This window comes from Pelmatolapia mariae, linkage group LG15, assembly GCF_036321145.2.
Source record: "Pelmatolapia mariae isolate MD_Pm_ZW linkage group LG15, Pm_UMD_F_2, whole genome shotgun sequence".
NCBI lineage: Eukaryota > Metazoa > Chordata > Actinopteri > Cichliformes > Cichlidae > Pelmatolapia > Pelmatolapia mariae.
In genome coordinates this window covers 11,932,062-11,956,434 of record NC_086240.1, presented here as the reverse complement: position 1 = coordinate 11,956,434, position 24,373 = coordinate 11,932,062, and the positions used below count along the sequence as shown (strand labels likewise).

Here is a 24,373-nt window from a genome sequence, read left to right as displayed (position 1 = left end):
AAGCTGAAACTCAGATATTAAAAATAACGACATGAAGACATACTGTAGCTGAAATTTTGAATAACAAAAACTCTTTGTGGCCTTCAGAGATTAGGATTTTAATACAGTACTCAGAGAACAACCACACTATTCACAGTCCTCAGCCATGAAATCATTTGGGCTCGAATAAATATTTGATATATGAGAAGGTGATAATGGGTGAGAAGGAATACGGGTGTCATGCTGTTGGCATGTGCAATTTAGGCGTTTGAGCTGTTATTGAAAAAGTTAAGAAAAAACCCACCAACAATAAAAACTTACAATAAATTGAAGCATTTGAGTAAAAAAAAAAGTCTAGGTGTACGAATTTAAAGAGTAGCTGGGTTTTTGTATCCGATCCTGACCACTGGGGTAGCAAATACAGACCTCGGTTTAAAACGCACTTGCACAATGAGGCCAGCAGAGGGAGACTTAAACAAAAGAATAAACATAAGTTTAGGTTCAGGGTCACTCCCTTTGAGCTGTCAGCCCCATAAAACACACAATTAAAAAACTCATTGGAAAATTAAAAGAAATCCCGCAAACAGTAGAAATTTTATTACTACTACTATTTTCATTATTATTGTTATTACTTGTTTTTTTTTCCGACAAGTTAAATTTTTTAAGTTACTACGTTTTATATATATTTTGTATTTTTTTATCGTCGTTTAATTATGAAGTGTTTTATTTCTTTATATTAAAAAAATAAATAAATTATTTGCGATTTTAAACAGTCGTGTAGTCTCTCTGGAGGAGCCACCATATCGGACATGGACTACCTTTCCGGTTTCTGTGCGTGTTGCAGGTCACTCCCTCCTCCGAACTGTCAGCAGCTCGTTACGCGCTTCAAACTTGGTAGTCGCACTCAGCTGGTCTCCTTCCCACCTTTCGTTTTCTCTGATTTTTTGAGTTTTTAAACGACCTACTGTTTTTAAGTCATATGTTAATGCCTTTGTCGCGGCGGCTTTCCACCGGGAGGAGTTATCGTGTTTTCTTCGCCTCCAGTTGAAGAGAAGCGCGGAGGAAATGTCCAGCTGAGGGTTGGAAATCCTGAAAACTACAGGGCCTGTTTTTGTAATGATTGATCAATGCTTCGATAATGGCGCAAAAGGTGGGTTTGACAACTTTCCTGGGCTTCTTTTAAACCTCCAGCCCGACTACGCTGGCTTCTTGGGTTCCCCCTGGAGCTTGTTTTTCACCAATACTGAGGGCTGTAGACTTGGACAGTCAGAAGTGTAGTTTCTCGCATTAGTTTTACAGTGAAGACTTCACTCGGTGAGCTTCACATTAAGACTGGAAGCATTTAGGCAGTCTGCTTTAAAAGCGTCATGGCCGCTTGTCGCACATCTGTTTGCGCTCAGCGAGAAACGAATGCTTTTGCTATACATGGAAAATGTGTCTCATTAACGAAGTGTCTTGTGACATTTTACTACCTTTCCAGTGTGGGTCATAGCTGCCTCCGCGGAATTCTGGGAAATGCAGTCTTTTCTCAAAACACTGTTCGTACCATATATGTGACTACTGTTTACCTTAGGTGAGGACTACAGGGCCATAAATGTAGCTGCAGCACTGTAAACACCATAATTTTGCTCATAGTATTGTTCGCATTTGGACCTAATGAGTGTTCTTTTAGGAGTACCGGAAATGGTACGTGAAGCAGAGTGTGTATGAAGATAAACTGTAAATAAAATTAAGAAGTTAAATACCCCCTCTGCTCTAGATATGGTTTATGATATGCAAAAAATCCTACTGAGAATAATAACACAGGTCTGCTTTTTATTTTAAGTAATCCTTAATAAAATAAAATAAATGATGTTAAACTAATAAAAAATGCAGCAGTCAGCACAGTAAAAAACATGTATGCGAGGGACCAACGACAGAACGACCTGATAATTCAGTTTGATTTTTTTTTAAGATCATCAGCAGACATGAAAAAATGTATTGCCCTTTTCTGGTATGATGCTTCTGTTCAAAAACCTCATCCAGCTTCCTGGACTGCAGGGTGGTGGTTGGTGGACACTGAAACAAATGTTATTTTGATGGCTTCCTAATAGCCTTGCATTCCATCTCAATGGTTAATGATTTCCCCACACACTTTGTGTGTGAGTTTGTACTTATTTAACTTACAACATACTGGAAAGGTTTCCGTCTACTGTCTCAAATTCATTCATGAGTATAGATGGATAGATAGATAGATGTGTGTGTGTGTGTGTGTGTGTGTGTGTGTACGGGTTCGTACTATCCTGGTGGGGACCAAAATCTGACTTTTACTATCCTGGTGGGGACTTTCTGCACCGTGGGGACCAAAATCCAGGTCCCCTCGGGGTTGAAAGCAATTTTCACACTCAAAATGCGGTTTTACTGTCAGGGTTACAATTAGGTTATGGTTAGGTTTAGGGTAAGGGTTAGGGTTAGGCATTCATTTTTAATGGTTAGGGTTAGGGTAAGGGGCTAGGGAAAGCATTATGTCAATGGGATGTCCCCACGAGGATAGCAAACCAGACATGTGTGTGTGTGTGTGTGTGTGTGTGTGAGCGAGCTTCTCTGGGGCCATGGAGGAATGACAGATTAGTACATGTGGGTCACTGTGAGAGACCTTGTTGGCTCCTGTATTAAGCTGAACTGGGTAACGTTGTGGGTCTGCCCTTGTTTTGGTTAATGCAAGAATTTAGTTGAGAGTAAGCATACCATACCAAGAACAAGTTTGGCCTGTTTCACTATGGCCTCATATAAGTATGAAGTTTGTTAATCAGTTATCTAGTAAGCCTTAATTTTTTTTTTTTGTTGTTGTTGTTGTCTGCAGGCACAAGTTTTATACGACTTCACTGCTGAGCCTGGAAACAATGAGTTGTCAGTGAAAGAAGGCGAGACAATTACTATCACCAATCAGGTAAATAATACAAACACTGCTCTACTTTCCATCTGTTTAGCATCAGGGGTAAAGTCCCACACTCTCAGCTGTAAAGAAGCTGTCTAGATGTGACGTGTATGATATGAGTTTTTAATTTAGTGTGTTTTGGTTTTTTTTGCATCTGCCTGTAATCATTAAATCATAAAACTTGCTTGTGTTGTGGATACCATCATTTTTAAATTACTTTGCCTACAACAACATTGCATACATTAGTCCGGAATCAAATGTTTAGTGTGGATCTTCCAATTTAAAAACAAAAAACTTAAAGCACATGACCTCATGTTGTCACGTGTGTCACAAATGTGGACAAAAGAAGGAAGGACAAGAGGTGAAGAAAAAAAACCAGAAAGCAAACATGATGTCATTGCTGCCAGCCACAAACAGTTTAAAGGTCACTGGTTAAGTGCTCTCCTACATAGTTTTCCAATCGATGTCTGTGTCATGGCTATCAGGACTCAGCGTATCAGAACTTTTATTTTTTTTATCAACTTCACTGATGAGGAATTTGTCTCAGGTGTGTACATACATACCTGGGTTACCTGTTTATTTATTTTTTGCTTGGTACTAAACATTTAAATGATGTTGGTAAATGGTAAGCTCGAGATCTGACTCACAATGAGTCAAATCCAAGTGTGACTGATAAACAATCTGTTGGGTTCCCACAGGTGACATGTAGTTTTTGTGTATAGGCTATCGCATATGTACAAGTTATTACATAGCCTGTTTTAGTTACCATACAGCTTCTCTTAAAAATGTAAGGCACAGGATAAAGTTTTTGCAGGACAGCTTTGTAAGCAGTGAAGATATTAATCAAAGCAATTTAAAAAAAAAAAAAAGAGAAAAAGTAAAGGATACATATGTTGCCACAATAGACACAAACACAAAAAATAAGCAGGAGGCTACCAGACCTTAAAATATAAATAGGGAATTGAAGATGATGAAAATGCTGCGACAGCATTGACATTAAGAAAACATAACTCAAATATATAAATAAAGTTTCACACACTATTGAGCAGAGAGGAAAATATAGAGACAATATGGTGTCTTAAAGGAAAGGCCCCGTCACCTGTTAAATGTATCTGGAGTATTTGGTTTATGGGTAAGCGATTTTTCCATTTGTATATAAAATAACTTCTCCTTAATCCAGTGCGCAAAGGTAAGTGGAGAGTTACACTTCCAAGTTAAAAGTACACGTTTTGTCTGTGGGTCGAGCAGGACTGAAAAAGATGTGCGAGCTTCCTATCAGCCAAGCAACATTTGTTGCATTGAAAGGATATTTTTAAGGAAAGATGTGGTTCTCTTTGAATTTGTAGTATTACGACCTGTGCATGAAAAGTAAATCAGAAGCCGTTCAGAAGCTATGTGCTACAGTATTACCTTCGTCTTTAGTTTTTGGCATTGAGGTTACTTAAAAATGTGAAGCAGAACTTCAAAGTGCAGGTGAACATTATGTTGTGGTATTGTGGCCTCAATGTAACAACTGACCATAGGACTGGACATATTACACAAATATGTGGCATTTAAAGAAGTAGTAGTCGGAGAGAAACACTGTAGACAAAACATTTTGTACTTTGAAACATTTCTTTGTAAATGTGATTCAAATAATTTACAGTAACTTAATACAAATTTTAAAAAGTAAGTAACTAAAACATTAACTGACTTAGTAAAATGAAAAATCAATCTGATTATTGGCTATTAAACTAACATCCTGAAGGGAGAAATACCTAAGTACATGCCTTGTAATTTTTTTCCTGTAACTAATATGCAGCTGGGTCTCTCTTTCAGAGTATTGGAGGTGGCTGGGTGGAAGCACAGAACTCAAGAGGGGAGGTGGGACTGGTTCCTGAAGACTACATTGAAGTGAGTTATATTGTGTCTGTTGATGTGAAGAGTATTGAAGAGATGCCAGCAGAGCTTTCAAACTCATAGAATATTCAAAGTGACTTTACCACAGAAAATTAAGCAATAAAAAAACGAAACGAGCATTCTGTACCGAGGTCATGATGTGGGTGCAGTGGAACATTAATCAGCTAGACATTTTGTAGACACCTCATCACGGACAAAGATGTATCGGCATACTGTTTTGCCATCTCTTATGTGAAACTAAAGTCACAACAGGATGTGCCTCATTCAGGGTTTTGCTGATTTGGGTGTTTGTGTGTATGCAAGCGTGCGTGTGTGCGTGCGGGTGTATGGCTTGATCCAGTAACTCTGACTTCATGTGGAGGATATGATTCACTCTGAAGAAATTTACAGACACAGAAAGAGTTGTTTAAAACTAAAGTCTGTGATGTTAACAACTTAACATCACTGTAAACACTTACCACACAAGAGCTAACGATTGTGTGTGAGGGTGAGAGGCATTGATATTAAACATCTGCTTAACTTTGCAAACTTTGGTGGATGCGTGCTTGTTTGTCTGACCTTGAGTTACCTCCCCAGCTGCTCCCAGACTGTTTTGATTCTGTGTCCAAATCATATAAAACCCACAGATGACAATTGCACTTGTAGCTTATATAATGCCTCATGAAAAACACCAGAACTCAGTCTGTTTTTCAATCACGCTGCTGTTTTTTTGGACAGATTGAGAAAATTAAAACCCTGTTTCGCAAAGCCACCGAGTGAAAAATGAGACGATCACATTACCGCATGAGGATGCACCTTTAAAAATCATTAGATCATGATGGAATGTCTGGATCTGTTCACTAATGGGAATTTTTTCTCTCTCTTCCATTGTCTTTTTTCTTTTTTCTTGATTTGCAGCTCAATAAGCAGTTTTCTGTGTTCCCATCAGCTGCAGCACCTACTCCAAGTTTAGGAAATGTTGCAGCTTCAGACCTGTCCTTCTTTGATGCATATGCACCTGCATCAGCACCTGCACAAAACCAGGTAATGCATTCAGCTAGCGAAGATTTCTCAATTTCACAAGTCTAGTGCAATGCTGGGTAAGTATGTGTACAAAATATAGAGCAGTACACCTGGCGTGCTTCCATTCTCCCATTCAAAAATGATATATGGTAGGGTTATGCTACAGAAAACAATCAAAAAGCAGAAGTGAGCGATGGCAAAAATGTACTGACGTTAATGCAGCCCATCAACCCCAGAGATGCAGAAGTGAGACCAGCTGGTGTGGGAGATATTAATCTTTGTCATGTCATTTTTAAACGATATGCAGTCCACCCAAATCTTCAGTTAGCAGGCAGGAAGTTCCACAATAGTGAACATACTGCTGGATCAGTAAAAATATGTTGTGGCTCAGCAAGTGAGGTAAAGCAGGAAATGTGTCGGCTATTGTTCCTCTGACACATCTATATCACTTTAACACAAGCCCTGCACAGTGTATACTGTCACTTCTGGCGCTTTGTGATGATGTCACCTTTGTTTCCCCCTCCCCCTCCCCTCAAGGTGGATGCTGGGGGCTTGAGTCCCCAGCCGGAAACCCCCGACACCCCAGTTTCCCCCTACCTTTCGTCCCCTGATGAGGTAACCGTGAGTTTGGGGTGGTGGGAGTGGCCTAAAAGCATGAACCCAAGCCCTCCCGCCCTCACTCATTCTTTGCCCAAGCGATCCTCTCTGATTGGTCTGCTTTGGCAAATTCCCCTGCAACCCTTACTGCCTGCAAAAAGCATGATCTCAACTTCTCCATTCACCTTGCACTTCAGCACAAGACAAGACATTCCACCAATCAGCTCCCACACACTGTTAAAAAAAAAAGAAAAGAAAAACCGTATGAATCGGTGGTAAAAGAGTTCATGATCCCCACATGTATTTTACTAATCACACTGACAAATCATCAGGCCAGAACACACGCTTGTACCTGAAATCATGATGAAAATTATGCAAATATGAGTAATAATCACTTTTTTAAGTGCTGCTCTGTAATGACAAGTATAAGAGCTGCAAAATTTAAAAGCACATGCTCTTAGAGTGTTGTTCCTCAATGCACTTGCTTGTTAATGTCATTTGAGTAGTTTGCCTGTTTATTTTATTCAGTGATTTGTTTTTTTTAACCTACAGAAGAGAAACACACAACAGCAGTGTTTTTGCATGCCTTCGAGTTGTTAAAATTGTGTATATGCCTGCCTTGCAAGCATGGCATGCTGCATTTTGAGCATTTTTAAATGCTGTGTAAACAAAAATAGGTTGTGTAAAAACACAAATGGAAGTTTTTGTATGCAAGCATGTGCCTCTTTCTCCAGATTATCGGGTATTATTTTGATCTTTTCAGTTAACCCTTCTGTACAGCAGCATATGCAAACTACACACTCACTGCCGGGCTGATTTATCTCTCAGCAGATTCCCTCAGAGAGGCCCGGTCCGCATCAAATGTTTGGAAAAGGATGTTGTTTTGAAACTACTGTCAACTTCTCATTAAACAGACTCCAAACAGGATTGGACTTTACTCTGCACCTTCTCTTCTTCTCGCGTTTGATCTGTTATTGCCGCCCGTCTTCTATTCCTCACAGGTTCTGTTTCACTCTTGCAGGCTACTAATGGTAATGATCCCTGGTCGGCGTGGAACGCGGACCCATCGGGGGGCTCCACCAACAACTGGGCATCTAATCCAGAGGGCACACAGACTGGGAAGAGTGCTCCTGACCCCTGGGCCCCTGTATCACATGGTCACCCTCAGGCTTACCAAGGCCCAGGTAAAAAAACAAAAAAAAAACCCAGATAGCTTCAGGAACCATGGTTGTCCTATTGTTAGAAGTATAATGTAAACCTTTTATTATCATAAAATTCACTTTAATATTTTGCGACAGTTTGAAATTTCAACTTTCTCTTTTGTGGCAATACTCGCACACTACTGTGTTTATGTCATTCTGAAGTATGTAAGCTTCATTTTCACAGCAATTTTTAACGTCTTAATGTGGTTACAGGTAAAGTTATGCAATGGTTTTGGCTCATCACACTACCTCGTGAAACAGTTTAGCTCACTCTTTACTTGTTAAACTGTTCTTCTGCATAAGCTGTACTGTATATATGGCTGCAGGGGAGGGAGCAGTTCTACAAACACGAGTGACTTCAGAGTCCCTCGCACTTAATGCATCAAACAGTCAGACTCACGTTGATTAGTTAGGTTGTTTTGTTGCAATCACAATTGGTTGATGTGATAAAGGTTGTTGCTTCAAACAGCCTTTGGTGCTTTTAGTGATTCTGCATGAGTGTTTGAGCTCGGCTGACATTTGGTTAAAGGTGTTTGAATTACAAACAGACAACTTGCAAGTTTGAGAATGCCTCTGTGGTAATACAAAAGATAAATTTTTGATTCATGCTTGATATCAAGTGTTTTGTTTTTGAATCATGCTTTCTGAAAAGCTCATTTTTAGATATGCAAGTGAGGCATTATGTGTTTAATTTAGCATATTTTTTCAGACCATTGGATAACGTGGTGTTTAAAGTTCTTTAACTATTGTTGTGACAAATTGATATACCAAGTGTTTTTATTACTCCACAAATCACAAACTGCTGTCAGTAGTTGGAAAAAGTTCATTGACTCTTTGTTTTCAGTGATAAGATGTTTAAGAGGTCAGGTTTTTTATATATGAAAAAAGTCCTACTGTGAAAAAAGTGCTACTGAAATAAGGATTTCTGGCTGAGTGTATGAGGAAAAATGAATAATATGTGATGTAGGAAGAACACCCAGATGTATATTTTGGATGTTTCTTTTCCCGAGTCGTGAGAAATAGATGTTATGGAAACAAATCTTAAAATTGCAATTATGATTTTTCATTGAGCAGCCAGTGAAAGGTGTTTGCGTCATATATATCCTGTCCTTCAAGTTATCTGATATGAACAGAAATGCATGCTATGTACAGTAGGCCCTGTAATCTTGAACTCCACATACTGTATTTGAAAATACTACGTGACTAAGATTTTCACACATTTGCAGTGACTGTAACTCCTCGATGTGGTTTTTCTTGCTTGTGCAGTCCCGCCACAGAGAGAAGCTCCAGCACGGGGACAGAACAGTCGAATCATGATTCTGTTTTCTCTAGACTGTGGAAAATTGTGCCTCACTCATGACTCATAAGGATAAATTACTTGAGCTGCTTTTTAAATTTTTCACTTTCTTTTGTAAAAAAAACAAAAAAACATAAAAAAATAGTACATTGGAAAAATGGTCAGAGGGGAAATTAACAGACTTTTCCTCTGTTTCTCTCTTGCTAAAGACATCTACCCATATCCTTACCTTATTGATTACACAGGTATTCCGTTTATTGCTTTTTGGAAGCCTGTTACTCATTTTTGTGTGTGAACTGCCAATAATATGAAGAAAGACACTTTTCTTTTAAAGCATGTGTGTACAGTTTGAGACTAACAATATTATCTTTGTATAAGAGGAGGATGAAGGAGCTTTGTTAGACGCCCTGCACAGATAGAGATCAGTAACTAAACAGAGATATAGTTTTCAGTTTTCAGTTATAGACTTTGGTGAGTGGTGCAGGAATAAACTTTTAAACATTTGTAGATTTATACAAGAACACTTTTGGCAGGACTACCTTTGCTGCCTTTCTTAATTGTTTACTTTTATGGTTAATGTATGCATTTTAAATTTACAGATCGATAGCGGAGGAGACTGGCTGAGGCTGTGGCTTTCTAGCAGGTTAAATTTACCCCAAGTGTTTACCCCTAGTTGGCCAACTCGCTTTGGAGCAGGTGGCAGACCACGGCAGCACATTTGCTTTGCCTTTTGTAGTGTTTCGTTTTCAGTTTGATTGTGATCCGATTGCAGTAAAAAGGAGTTGAACTGGGTCTGAGCTTGTACTCCTGTGCTTGTCTGTGGGGGCTGGAGCAGTAGCGTTATCAGCAGTGAACAGGCACACATACACAACACACATGTCTCAACTAACTGATCTGACACAAGGACACATATATTTAAAAAAACAAAAATGAAAATTAATGAGTAAATGTGATTCGGCAGGCCAACATGGAGATAAAATGAAAGTTGCTGTAATTTATGGGGTATTTTTGTGTATTTTCTTTGCTGTTTTATCCAGTGTGATTTGTTAGTATAATATGATATTTTACATGCCAGTTTCAGTTTTAACTAAGTTATTATATAGTCTCCAAGTTTGGCTTTGAAAGGCAGTGTTGGAACAGTGCAGCTATATGTATATGTGGAAATGTTTTCTTCTCTTACCGCCTGCTGCCGGATTCAGACTTTAATGGTCTGGCTAGCACCAATCCTAACAAATCATGCTCAGCCCTTTTTTGCTTTGAACTGTGTCAATGCGTTTTGAAGCCAGCTTTGAAATGAAGTGTGCAGCTTCTGACAAAAGCACTGATCTAGATATTATGTCTGGTTCAGTATGCATGCACTATTTTCACAAATGAGACGTACTCAAGGACAAATTTAAGCTTTGCAGTGTGTAATATTTTTAGCCATTTAATTTAAAACGAGAGTGATGATGCTTAAAATCTTAAAGCATGAGAAGCATTAATAGATTTGCATTGCTTCTGATATAGATGTGTGCTGCATGCCCTCATGCTCAAACAACTGACTCCACTATCTCAAGAAAAATCTGTTATGTTATATTTAGACCCACACCAAGTAAAGCTCAGTGAAGCATTAAGGTGTGAATTTTCACACAACTCTTGTAGTAGGAACATCTATAAATGTAGTATAATAGTTGTACACAGTGCTTTTTTTGTGCATGTGATCTGAAAACAAACAACTTGGTGTACACGAATCTTACCTCAGGGGCAGAGGATGACGAGTGGGACGATGAATGGGATGACATGAAATCCACTGGCGGTTATGCTGAGTCAGAACCCGGAGAAAGTGGAGCACTGCAGAGGGGCGGGTCACATGCAACTTCAATGAAAATCTCCCTCAACAAGTAAGAGTTAGTAAGTCAGTAATGTGCCTGGCTTCAAATCAGCTTTTAACATAAAATAAGCTGCACTGTACAGTTTGAGCTGCTGATCAGAGTTGGGACAGCACAATTTACTTCAGCCAAAGTGTGTTCAGGCTCTTACTGTAGAAAATAATAAATTGAGTTGCAGCAACACAGAGTAATCTTGTTCTAATGATGGTAACATCGTATCAAATAACTGCTCTACACAAGACTAATCAGGAAATTTTGTCTTGTGTCTTTGAGCAGGTTCCCTGGGTTCTCCAAGTCGGGTCCGGAGCTTTACCTCCTTTGCAAGCAGCTTGTAAAGGGCAAAGACAGGCTTCCAATTTATGTAGGTCATCTCCAAAAATGTTTTTATTATGTGTTTCTTCAGTTCTCTTAGAGCATCAACGTGCGTCTTATTAAGTTATTACACAGAAGTCACCAGTCATAATTAAAAACCTATGGCTAAATTATTTCTGTCAGAATATTCGCCTTTATATAAAGTAGTATTGTAGCATCTTTTGCCAGCTCGCCATATGTTTGTCTGGCGCAGTAGACTTCTGAACCTTCATGTTTTGTGCTCAGATGGGAGAAGTTGGTCCAGTGTGGTCTTACCCAGAAACCCAGCTAGACTGTGTTGTAGCTGATCCCAAAAAAGGCTCAAAGATGTATGGCCTCAAGAGCTACATTGAGTACCAAGTCACACCCAGTGTAAGTATCAAAGTTATCAAATCAACTAAATGCACTAAGCTAATCTTTAGACGCATAAATAAATATAAGAAGGACTGAAATGTATATCTTTACTTTCTTTAATGGAAGCTGTACTTTTTTTACCCCTGGCATGCAGACCACAAACCGGCCCGTCAATCACAGATATAAACACTTTGACTGGTTGTATGAAAGGCTTCTGGAAAAATTTGGGTCAGCCATTCCCATCCCTTCTTTACCAGATAAGCAGGTTACAGGTAGGTAACTAGCCAATAAATGCGTATGGCTGAATATATTCGTTTTTTCCGTTCTTTACACATTGATCTCTTTTAAAAGGCCGTTTCGAGGAAGAGTTTATTAAGATGCGTATGGAGCGGTTACAGGGTTGGATGACCAGGATGTGCAGGCACCCTGTCATTTCCAGCAGTGAAGTATTTCAGCTTTTCGTCACCTACAAGGATGAGAAGGTAAACTGATACGTCTACTTCCCATCTTTTAAGGTCTTTGAGTATGTGTGTTCTAAGACTGTGTTGCTGAAATCTGCCAGCTTTTCCTGATGAAATCAGTCTTACATGAATGATTTGGGGTGTCAGTTAGTTATTTAAAGCTAATGTAACAAAATAATATGGAATATGTAACTACAGAATAACTAGCTATTGCCAGTTAACTGAGGTGAGGTGTGTCCATGTTGGTGTACAACTAAAAAGGTACTCTTGGCTGAGCCCTTATTTCCTAAGTGATGGATCTGCGTGTTTGATTTGGCACAGATTTTGCACCGGATGCCCTTCCTGACACAATCCTCCCATTCATCCAGGATTGGGACCTCCACACAGGAAGGCATCACCTTGTGGTGCTATTTAGCAGTTGCATTTACTCAGTTAATTGCTCACAGATGTAAATTCTCAGCTAGACGGACTGCCTAACTAGCAAAAACTAATTAAAATCACGCAGAAACAGCTGGATATGGACTCCCATAGTTGTCCGGTTGCCCAGCCTTCTGTATGGAAGTCTTGTCTCTGGAAAGGCATGAAGGAATTTCTTTAAAATTGTCACAAATATTAATTGTGCCCCAAATGAACTGAATTTGCTGGTTATGATTTTGACCATAACTTGATAATTATTACGCTAATTATTACAACACCAGACTGAAATGTCTGTTCAAAAAGTGCAAACTCAGCTTCAGTTTGACTTTATAATGCATCGCAGAAATCCTTTTCTGGCCACGACTATAAACTGCAAAGAAGTAGCAAACAACCGCAGGAAGTTAATTCTACTTTCTTTCAGCCAAATGTTGCAGATCAAAACTAAGATTGTTATTACTGATAGTTTAGGGTTGGGGCTTATTTTGTGGCATTACTTATTTCTTTTTTAATTAAAACGATTGATTGTTACAGGACTGGAAGATGGGCAAGAGAAAAGCAGAGAAGGATGAGACAGTAGGAGTGATGATCTTCTCCACAATTGAGCCCGAAGCTCCAGACCTGGACCTGATAGAAGTGTGAGTTTTACCAAGAGAAACTATAGCACCAAAAAGTGTTTATGTAACTTGTGTGTAGTACTGTATTGCGTAATTCATGCCAGTGGCGTTCCTCATTCACAGAGAACAGAAATGTGAGCAGTTTAGCAGGTTTACCAAATCCATGGATGACGGGGTGAAGGAAATCCTCACAGTGGGGCATGAACATTGGAAGAGATGCACAGGCCGTATGTTCACACTGCACTCAAGCTAAATAAGTGTTTAGCACACCTAGGCCACACCTTAAGTCTGTGCTGTAATTACTATTTACATTAAATGTTCATTATTCTGAATATTTTGTCAACTTAGAAAGATTGGGGGAAAAAATGTCTTTGTTTCTTTGTTCATTTGTTTTACCATAGCTCTGCCCAAAGAGTATCAGAGAATCGGCAAAGCCTTCCAAAACCTTTCCTCTGTCTTCACCAGCAGCGGATACCAAGGTACGGAGTACAAATATCGATTGAGCGTCACATGTAATTTGGAGCACTTGAGGCATTTTTCTGGGTGTAAGGAGTTTTGTGTTTGTCACACCGATGTCTTGGGTTACAGCTGGAGACATCTGGAGCTGCTGTAACAATCAGAGCTATGCTGTAATTTGTTATGTGGACTTTGGTTTTGAAATCGAGTGTTCGTTATTTACTGTTGGGAAACAGTAGGATGTATTTTAACAGTGTTTCTCGCTGCAGGTGAGTCAGCCCTAACCGATGCCATGACAGCAGCTGGGAAGACATACGAAGAGATAGCTCAGCTGGTTGCAGAGCAGGTACGTTCTTTGACCGCTGCTGTAAAATAATCGAATGTGACTGCTATTAAAAGTAAGAGAAATGTGTCTACCCTTACTTTTCCTCTTGTGATTATGTCTGGAAACTCACACACGGACCATAAAGAGAGAGGGGTGGGGCAACATCTTTCTGTGGCCATTATCTGTGTTCACTGCATGTCTCAATATCTGTGAGCATTTCCCAGTTCCCCTGTTGCTGACCTCTTTAACCCAGCGTCCTGCTCGTGAGTTTCTATCTGCAGGAAGAGGCTTACGGCAAACTTATTCCTAGTGCTTCCTTAGTTTTGCTTTGACTCATGTATCAATGTGGCTTTTTTTATGACTGAATGACCCGATGAGTGTGCAAAGTAATAAAGTCCGTTCTTGGCCTTTTTGATGTCCCAGCAGCTTCCAGAGGAAGGATTTGTCTGGTAAGCTTGTCCTGCTCCAGGCAGGCTTTGTTAGTGATTTGGTAGAATTCTGATTTTAGTTGAGTGAAACCTATGAAAACCTATTTAGTGTTGGAGAAAGACGATGACAAGACACGGATTCATCTCAAAAGTAACCAGTCCAATTTATCTGATGTTATCCAAAATGGATACAAACAGCACTCCCGCACAGAATAAGGTCAATAGTGAGCAAAGGAATTAGCACTACAATTTAAAATGATAGTTTGGCTAAATATTTTGTGTTTTATTTCTGTGCCATCTCATCCCAGTGTGTCTCCCTGCTGGATGTTCCTCTGAATACATGATGTTTTATATATAGTACTGCTATTTAAAAAAAACGCAAAAACAAAAAAAAAACTACACTGAATTATGGCTTCATTGTATTTTCTCTTATCAGGCTCTTGCATTCCTTCCTGCTCTGTTTTACTTTCTTCTATTTTTAAGTACTGGTGACTTTTACCTTTTTACATTTATACTTCATGTTTGTGTCTATTTTTGTTTTCTCTCAGCCCAAGAAAGACCTCCACCATCTCATGGAGACCAACAATGAATACAAAGGACTACTTGGATGTTTTCCAGATACCATTGGAGTCCATAAGGTACACTAACACCCATGCCACAGAAAATGGGCTGGAATGTGATAATTTGCCGTTATGGGGCATCTGATAGGAACAGAGGTGCTGTGCGTGCCACAATATAGATAGTACAGACATCATACCAACATCTTCCTTTATTTACACATTTACATATACACACACCCCCACATGCTAACACATACACTTTCAACCTTCAACTTCAGTCTAAGGATACCTGTTTAAAAAATGTCACTGCCTCTATATCACTACTACACCTTTACAATATATGTCAAGTGTTCAAGTTAATTATTATCCCTTTTCTTTGCCTAAGATTACAAAAAATTTGGGAATGTATATGCACACACATTTTCATGTACAGTCTTTTTGAGGGACCCAGTGCTTTTTTTTTTAAGTACTTTCTAAGTAATGTAGAAGAAAATTGCCTATGCACTCCATACTAAAATGTGAGCAATTTCTGTTTTTCGTAGTTATTATCATTGCAAAGTGAATACTTTGAAGCCCCCGACTGTTGATGTCTGGGACCTGTACTATTTGCAGAAATCACTATAGCAGAAGTTCCCAAAACTGGTCAACACACGCTCAAACAATCTATGATAGGGTAAAAATAGCACAGCAGGGGAAAAACATGCATATCTGATTTTTGGGTGAACTGTCCCCTTTATCAGATAGAAGTAGCAGTGTGTGCATATTATTATTCAAGGTTTAAATAGTCTAACTTAGTCTAAAGTATCTTATGTTTACTTTGTGTCCCTGCAGGCAGCCATAGACAAAGTGAAGGAGGGTGACAAGCTGGTAGCCGCCAGTAAAATTACTCAGCAGGACAAAGTCACCATGGCTAAACGTGCCAGCACCATGTCTTACGCATTACAAGGTACAGCACAGTCACAGATACTGAAGTAATGTGCTTTATCGCTGCATGCAGGCTGATCACCGTGGTTTCTCTTGTCTTGTTCTGCAGCTGAAATGAACCACTTCCATAGCAACCGTATCTATGACTACAACAGGGTCATGCAGTTGTACCTGGAGGAGCAAGTCAAGTTTTACGAGACGGTAAAGGCATTTTAATAGAGCATTTCTCACAGTAAATTTGCCTGTGAAACAGTTTGTCCTTTTCACTTCCTTATTACCTGGAAAGAAAGTAGTTTCATACCAAAGTGACGATATGAACGCGTCACATGACCTTTTTGTATTAATGCTCGTTTGTCTTCCTCTGCACCCCCACCCCCCCACCCCCAGATCGCGGCGAAGCTGAGACAAGCGCACAGTCAGTTCACTACAATGTGAAAGCGGCCGCTGGCTGTCTTGCACTAAGAGACGCGAAGATTTAAACCAGCTCAAGATCCAAAATAATTTTGCTTATTTTGCATTTTTCAACCCCTGTCCTCTTTAATTTAAATTTCACTTCTGTTTTTCTCTTACCTCATCTCCTCGTTTTACGACTCATCCCAACAGTCCCTGCTTTGCGGTATCCGCTACTTCGACGTTAAAGAGTACGAACAACATCTGAAAAGGCTTCAAGAGTAACAGCAGCTGTAATTCTTATCCTCTGTTCAGAGCTGGTAACACAGACAGGGGAAAAAAATCCATGTTGCAGTTATAGTGGCGATGAAATCAAACCCTGGCCATTCTTTAACGTGATACAGTTTGTTTTGTTTTTTTGTACAGCTTCAGGTGCAAACATAACCATCTATCTCAAGGTAGCGCTCTGCAGCTTTTCACTTTTATTCCAGGTTAATAGTCATATAGGAAAGGACGCCAAATACCAAAGCTATTCTCCGCTCTGCCAATAAGGACAGCCAGGATGTATTCAAGCTTTACTGTAGGTTCATTTGAATAATTTTGTTACCATATATAGTATTTATATGTAAAAAGAAATTCACACTATTGTTAGCAGAAGCATTCCTTTAAGGATTCAAATCTTGAAAGAGTTAGCAAAGGCAGTGTGTGCGTCCTCCATGTGTGTGACCACCACTTGCAGCTCCCAGCTCCCCTTCATCCCACACTTCCTCAAAAGCGAACAGGAAGCTCCACCTTCTTCCTGTTTTCCCCTTTGAGAAAAATCGAAATGGTCAACCTGGTTGGCACCCCAAAGCTCCTGCATACTCACACACTGCAGTTTGCATTTTAAGAAACAGAATCTGGAATGAGTCTTTTTTTCTTTTCTGTTCTTTTTTTTTTTTTTTTTTTTAAACATTTAAACTAAAAGTCATTGGATCAGTGCTTCCCTGCCACACTAGTTAATTTTCTCTCAGTACTTCGAAAGAATATTTGCCCTTGTTTGACGCAGTCATTGTGTTTGACATGATGGTACAAGAGTAAAGTCATCTGTAAGAATTTGTACTATTAGAGGAGTTCGGAAGAGCCATGAATTATACCATGTTCTTGTTTTTGCTTATCACCGCCCAGTTTTCAAATCAGTCTCTAATCTTGTTCACTCTTTGTTAGAAAATATATAATTCTACTGCACCTAGCAGGGGTTTCTTGTAATTGATATGTTATGTATAGAACTATTTGCAATACACGTGTCATTTAAAAAGAAGCAAAAATTCAGTTTGATTTATTAAACAATGATTTGTACTCATTAGGATGTCATTTATTGCGTGTGTGTGTGTCTTTGTGTGTTTTGAAAGAGCCCTCATCTTGTTCTCTGACTCGGAGTGGACGGCGCACTACGCACCCGGATTTCCTCACACTAAAGCCTTTATTCGCTGCAGCAGATTCTTGCGTAGATATGGACAGGAATGGGAATGAGCTGGCAGCTTGTGTGAAGAGTGCATTTTGTGAATTCTTGTAGTGAAGGAAGTGAAAGAGCCCTTTTTACCCTGCTCTCATTTCACGCTGCCATCAGGTGCAGTTGTTCATGTAGGCCACAGTGGCTATATGAATAGATCTTATCAAATGGAATAATCCGCAGTGTGTTTATTGCTTCACAAGACCATGTAGAAAGCTTGCAGAATTATTTTCCAGTTTTTGCAAGAATTTGAACTGATATTTTGCAATCCCGAGGCTTTTTGGGAATATATATGCTAAACACATACCATATTATCATACTATAGTAACATGAAATGCTATTGGTCTGTGGAAACCCCAGGTTTAAATCAATACGATGTAAGTAACTAACACAGAATGTGTTATGTGTAGAATGATTATACAGCAATGAATGCCATGCCATTAAAAAAGATGTCTATAGTCATGCATAACTTATGAGGCATAGAAAGTGCTGTGCATTCAGGACTCCAGGCTGTAAAGTGCCAACTGTAGGAGTCTGAGTCCTGCATTACACAGTCTAATTTCCAACTCACATCCTGCTCATGTGCTCTGCTGCACATTTGCTGCTCAGTACTACCTCTTTCTGGCACCATGGCCACAGAGACTGATTCGATTGTGTCACTTGAAAACAAACACTTGGCAATTACATAATTGTATTTTTTTTTTTTAGCTGTAATTACTGCATCCCCCCGAAAAAAGAAGTGTAAGTATTAATAACTGTGTTATTGACAGCTGTTAATAAACACACACAGTGCTGTCACTTAAAGCTGACAAAGTCATGTAATGTCTCTTCTAACTCCATATAACACTATTGCATGCTATGCAGAATGTTTGGAATAAAGGTATAAAGCATTATTAAGTTCTAATAAATTATGACCCACAATGGTAATTTTTTCTAGAGCTCGTTAAAAGCTGTCAATTTAAACACTTGTGGAATGTGTTATAAATGTATTATAATGCCCTGCACATGATGTAAGATGCTTAGAATGCATTGCAGATCAGACCTTGATGGAGAGTTGAGGACAGGGGATGCTCTGCTTCTAGTTTCTGAATGTGAAACATGTCTTTAAGCCACATTTTATAAGTATATATAGTGTTTATTGCACAGTTCATACATTAATGTGTATGTATATGGAGTCTTCAGATAGCACATGACCTAATACTTTGAGACAGTAGCATGTATCAGATATTAAGTGACTTTGTTTAGTAATATCAAACCCTTTTTATTTCAAAGTGTTTTTTTTTTCCATTGATTAAAACAGTAGAAGAACTCCAAAATAATAAAACTGGCAATAGAGTGATTACAAATATGGAATAAGCACATACATGCAGAGCTTTCAGCAAACTGTGTCATGTGATTCTTTCCAGTTGCAGGTTGTCTCCACATGGTGGCTAGAAGAAACCTTGTCATCACACAAATACATTTTGGCTGGTATTTTACATGTCAACGTTAACAAACTATAGTACAAAAAGAAGTATAAAACAAGGAAGAATTCACTTACCAGGAGTGAGTGGGGGAAAAGAAATAATCATTGAACAGGATGATGTTTATATTCACACAATACAACATGGATATCAGCCGCAGTCACATAACATTTAAAAGCAAAGAGGTTACCGGGTAGGTCTGCTCCACACACAAAACGTTTCCTGAGCATAAAATAAAGTGTAATCATCATCGTCCTCATCATCAGATATCTTCATCCCTACAAATGCTGCCAAGGACGCCAGTTCCCGTGTCCTCACCATTGTTATGGTGACGAGCGGCTTTGGAAGCTGCGTGGCCGGATCATCATGCTGACTTTGCGTAGGGAATAATAATCAGAGTCTTTCCAGGAGTGCCAAACAATTCCATCTGGACCCAGCGGCCCTCGCCCTTTGGGAGTGTAATGGCCTCCCTGCATGAGGAAGAAGAAGATAAGAATTTGTCTTTAAAAATGTAAAATGCAGGGTAATCTGTGTATCCTTACCCTGTAATAGACTCCATTAAGGTTGGCGTAGAAGCACTGGTTATACCACCAGCCGCCATGTGAGATCTCAGCGCAGATGTTTCCACTGTCTGGTGTACTGAAGCCCTGCTTATCGTGATACCAACTGAAAGAGTCCTGAACCGTACCACTGAAGCCTGACACATGGAGACGGTACTGATGCTCCTCATCTTCCACACTGCAAGAAATTATGTAAGGAACACAGTTGGTTGTGTATGTTTTGGAATATCCAGCCCAATGGAAGTCTGCACAGCTTGTCATCTGCCATCTGACACTAACCTGAAGCTCTGGTAGAGGGCATGCTTGTGTTTGTTGGTCCAGTCTTCCAGGTCAATCCGCAGGCTGTAGTCTCCCTGGGTACTCAGATCATGTATGTGGTCATTGCCTAACCAGAACTCTGAGTGCAGCTCACCAAATCCATCCCTGTAGTCCCTCCAGTTGCGGTCAAAGCTCACTGAGCCATCAAATCGCCGCTGAATCACAGTCCAGCCACCACCTAGGAGAAAGTGTAAAATTCATTCCATGTTTGATGGGTTATCTTCTGCTCAGCTGATGACTATAGGTCAGGTACAGAATATTTAACGGTTTGCCGAAAAAGTTAAGTAGCTATTATAAATGGCAGTGCATATTTTTAACTCTGGCCATCTTTCTGATCTCAGTAATCGGTCTGATATTATATAAAGTGACTGAATCAGCTCAGAAAGCCTAAATCCACAGACGAACTGTGAAGGCTTCATGCAAGTGTACCAAGTAGAACTGGTTTTAAAGGAGGTTTGGTCACAAAAATGGTATTGCATTTATGTGTTGGATGAAAATAACTAATGGATAATCTATGGCACTGCTTTTGAACTTATGAACATGAATAACAATATTTGGTGTTGTATGGTCACATTAATCATGTCCAAAGTTTTCAAATAATGATGGTTTACACAGTTAAAGCTCAGGCTTTAGACTGCTCCAAATACTGTTTTAGTCGGGTATTTCTACTCTTGGCTCTGTATGATATCACAAGCGTAGACATGATCATATGATCATTTCAGGCACACAGACCTGCTGTCTGAATCTTCTGTTTTGAGGGGCAGCAAATCAGAAGAAAGTTGGCTTAAAGAGAGGAGGAATTGGGGGTAAAAACAAACTGTTTTAGACAGGAAATGAACTCAGGGACTTTGCCAAGTATGAGTGTGAGACTGTAAATCATGCAGTGCTACTGACTAGAGTCCCAGAATAATAACATGGAGTTGAAAATTACCACCATAGCTTCCCTTTAATCAGGACTGCTTGCACATGACTTACCATCTGTGTCCATATCGCAATAGACTTCCACAGGCATCCCTGCCAGTGATGGCACCACAGTGTAAAGGCCAGATCTCCTGACACCATTGTGGTAGATAGAGGCGCAGTCTATAGGACAGTTCCTCACATGCTGTATCTCTGAAAGAAGAGTAAAACAGGCAAGAGAGTGTCAGAGAAAATCAACAAGTGGTATTTGGCACCCTCTGCTGGAACATCAGTGCTTGAGCATGTACCTGGGTGCAGCGCATCGTGAGCATTCATGAGAGGATTGGGTCGGACGATGTTGATCAAACAGCCGGGGCTTCTTTTTACTTTATCCACCAGAAGTGTCAGATTATGGAGTTGGTTCTAAAAATAAAGACAAACAGAGGCCAACACTGAAAAACACTTTTGCTACCATTTACGACAAAAAAAGAGAGAAGAAATTCTAAGAATCCCCAAACAGTAACAACCTGAAGGTCTAGGATCAGAGTCCCCTGTAAGTGCAGCAGGGTAGTGGCTTCAGCGTAGTGCAGCTCCAACTCATGAAAACGCTGCTCCAAGGAGACGTTCAAGTGGACCCTCTCTTCACTCTGAAATCATTGAGGTAGAAAGACACAGACTCACATGTGAATGAAAGCACGTGCAACAACTGAGAGAAGTGCATTTTTAAATTAAAAAATAAAATAAAATAAAAATAAAGGAAAGAAATCATTCACATTCCTGTGATGGATACATCAGTCTGTTACAGGAACCCTTCATTCACATGTTAGGACATGCAATATCTGCCAAACCAACATCTAGATCCATCCATCCATCCATAAAGGGTCATGGGGCCTGCAGAAGCCCAGACCTCCCTCTCCCCAGCTACCCTCTGCAGTTCATCTGAGGGAACACTGAGACGTTCCCAAGCTAGCCAAAAGATATAATCTCTCCAGCATGTCCTGGGTTTGCCCCAGGGCCTCCTCCGGGTATAACATGCCCAGAACACCACACACAGGAAACGTGTGGAGCAAGTCCACTTGTAATACTTAAAGCCAGATTAATCTATTCAGAGCTCGGACACACCACCACCAACAACTCCCATCACCACAAACTCCAGAGCCCTCTCCCTTGTCCTGTGCTTCCTGTGCAACACACAAGACACGAGCCACTTCATCTGTGGCCACCGACCAGTGTCTCTGTTTAAGCTCACACTGAGACGAATGAGGCAACACATGCAAGAGTAGAGTAATCCTGTTAGTGACTAAGGTCAAGGGCATGCTGGGAGAGAAGCCAGTTTGATGACCAAGCACCACATCAGAGTAAAGAACTGCAGCACATTTCCTGGCGTAGGCGGACATGTTTATTTCAAATAAAACTGCAATCAAGGCTTATTTGATCACAAGTGGCTATATTTAATACTACAGACAGAACATATTAAGTTATAATAGCGCAAAAAAGTGAGCCACTACAGGTATAGTCTTAAAAATAAAACAAGAAAATATGTTTTCACACTGTCACAATATTCTCCATATAGCGATCAAAGCTAAAAGAGTTGCTGCTGATGGTTGACTCAAGTCTGCTAAGTATAGCATCCCCTCTCCTCCCACCTACTTAAGTGTAAATATGGAAATCGCACCTGCAGCTCGAGGACTTTGATACGATGCCGATGGTTCCTGAGCTCCTCCTGCAGCTCAGAGATGGTCTCTTTCAGCGCCATGATCTGCTGCGTCCTCTCCTCATTCTCATGCAGCCAGTAAGAGACCTCGTCTGTGCAGCGAAACATATCGGGGCATCTACGCTCGTCCAGCTGAGGCAGTGTGGCCACCAGGCGACACATCCCATTCTCCATCACCTGTTGAGGACAGGTTCAGACAGCCGAAACAACAGGATGCGTGAAAGAACAATGCCGCTGTCTTTGTTCATTTGTTTTTGTCAATGCTCTTATACATAATCTCAGATTTATTTCAACTCATAACAGTGTTATCTTTTCCTCACTTAAGTTCTCTGATTTCCCCCCCTAAAATCTCTTTAATATATATACTTAAAAAATAATAGGTGTCTTGCCACCTTAGTGTATTATTTTTTATATTTTTTATGCATTTCAAATGTACTTAATGGGAACATTATTCTGATTTCTGCTCAGATGGAAAGCTCCTTAACTTAGCTGATGGATCTCTGGTGTAAAAGTAGCAAGCTGTTGCAGTGATAAGGCTGTGCTACTATTGTCTGGAGAACATCACTGCAAGATGGTTATCGTAATCACCTGGTTTGTGTACTCCCCACACTGGGAGCCCCCACCGTTGCGGATAATGGTAGCGTTCAGGCCGTCTGTTTTGGCCTCTGGGAGCAACACAATGAGGATATAAAGAGCAGAGCACATGCTCCAGCCGGGAGGGGCAGTTAAGGACAGGAGAGACATTGCTGCCACGGGTTGTTAGTCTTTCCCTGCCTTGTCAGCAAGAGTGGGCGTGGGACACCCAGAGTGTGTGCTTCACCATGTGAGGCTCTGTCTGCAAGGAGCGAAAGAAAGACAACACGTGCATTATCATTCCACGAGAAAACAGAAACAGAATATAGAAAGGAAAGAATATAGTTCACAATGCCATAAAGACACTTTAAGCTCACAAAGATATGATTACTCTGACAGACAAGCAACAGAGTCAGACGACTTCGTGTACCACTCATTAAGGGTCTCACTCACAGTGGATAACTCATAAAGTTATCCACTATTTTATAGCCATAGCCTATAACTAAAAGGAAGATATGAAAAAACAAACAAACAGTAGCACCTGTGGAAAAGTAGGTGTTCTCACCCTAGCTAAACACCACCTTCTACCCCATTCCTGGCTTGCATGGGGCCAAGGGGTCCTTTCCATTGTCTTTGTCTTTTTCTTCTTCTCTTTGTTGCGTGTTCCTTTCACTCTGGACGCTTCATGCTCCTTTTCTCTCTCGCCATCTCTCACCCTCGCTTTCCTTCTCGATGTGGACATCCTAGTCCAGTAATCCACCTCTAAGAGGATTCACATGACTGAGGGGTGGGAAGGAGGCAGGCATAGAGGGAAGTGATAGTGGAATTATGGGTAAAAGCCAAACATGTGCCAAGAGCTGAAAAATGTCTTTTAATTTACTAGAAATATCCCTGTTTTCTGTTAAATTACTGTTTGTCCTGATTACATCAAACAAACTGTGGCAGAGCAGAATGTGCACTGAACTGTTACATTTCATGGTTATAGATTTTTATTGTTATTAATATTTAAATAAATGAAATGATCATCTTATAGACCCACACGGACAAGGATTGCTGTAGGAGTCGCACATAAAGACTGTTTGCACTAGAAGAGAACATAATGTAACTAATATGCATCAGCACACACAGTAAACAAACATCACCCACAGGTAATCCCGCTCTGAGCTAGTAATAAATGATGATGTGTGTCGAGGTATGATGGGTGCTGATCCTATTACAGTATCAAAGTCTTTATATTTTTATACCTTTGACTGCAGCTCAGCATGCATGGTCTCATTAAGAAAAAAATAAACTGCAAATCATACCTTCAATT

The 24,373-nt window shown here is 40.0% G+C and overlaps 2 protein-coding genes across 6 annotated transcripts; one reads left to right on the top strand and one right to left on the bottom strand.

The window, feature by feature from the left end:
- The first annotated feature begins 847 nt into the window (after nt 1-847).
- snx9b (sorting nexin 9b) lies at nt 848-17,001 on the top strand. 4 transcript variants are annotated; one of them, XM_063494823.1, is made up of 19 exons: nt 848-1,129; nt 2,822-2,908; nt 4,715-4,789; nt 5,693-5,818; nt 6,335-6,412; nt 7,416-7,578; nt 10,635-10,773; nt 11,038-11,122; nt 11,359-11,484; nt 11,621-11,738; nt 11,818-11,948; nt 12,876-12,979; nt 13,082-13,185; nt 13,360-13,437; nt 13,684-13,760; nt 14,716-14,805; nt 15,559-15,673; nt 15,761-15,852; nt 16,039-17,001. In XM_063494823.1, the coding sequence occupies exons 1-19, from the start codon at nt 1,118-1,120 to the stop codon at nt 16,084-16,086; spliced, it is 1,848 nt and encodes a 615-aa protein (XP_063350893.1). In that variant the 5' UTR covers nt 848-1,117; the 3' UTR covers nt 16,087-17,001. The 4 variants fall into 4 exon arrangements, with proteins under 4 accessions (XP_063350893.1, XP_063350892.1, XP_063350895.1 ...); XM_063494822.1 differs by having other exon boundaries at nt 11,035-11,122; XM_063494825.1 differs by lacking the exon at nt 6,335-6,412.
- si:ch211-203k16.3 (angiopoietin-related protein 1) lies at nt 16,875-23,809 on the bottom strand. Of its 2 annotated transcripts, none has more exons than XM_063494827.1 (9): nt 23,603-23,809; nt 23,077-23,323; nt 22,450-22,665; nt 21,302-21,421; nt 21,083-21,197; nt 20,850-20,987; nt 19,836-20,052; nt 19,539-19,734; nt 16,875-19,466 (listed from the first exon to the last, which is right to left on the bottom strand). In XM_063494827.1, exons 2-9 carry the CDS (start codon nt 23,230-23,232, stop codon nt 19,320-19,322), a joined length of 1,305 nt encoding a protein of 434 aa, XP_063350897.1. In that variant the 5' UTR covers nt 23,233-23,323; nt 23,603-23,809; the 3' UTR covers nt 16,875-19,319. The 2 variants fall into 2 exon arrangements, with proteins under 2 accessions (XP_063350897.1, XP_063350896.1); XM_063494826.1 differs by having other exon boundaries at nt 23,627-23,809.
- Nucleotides 23,810-24,373: the final 564 nt, after the last annotated feature.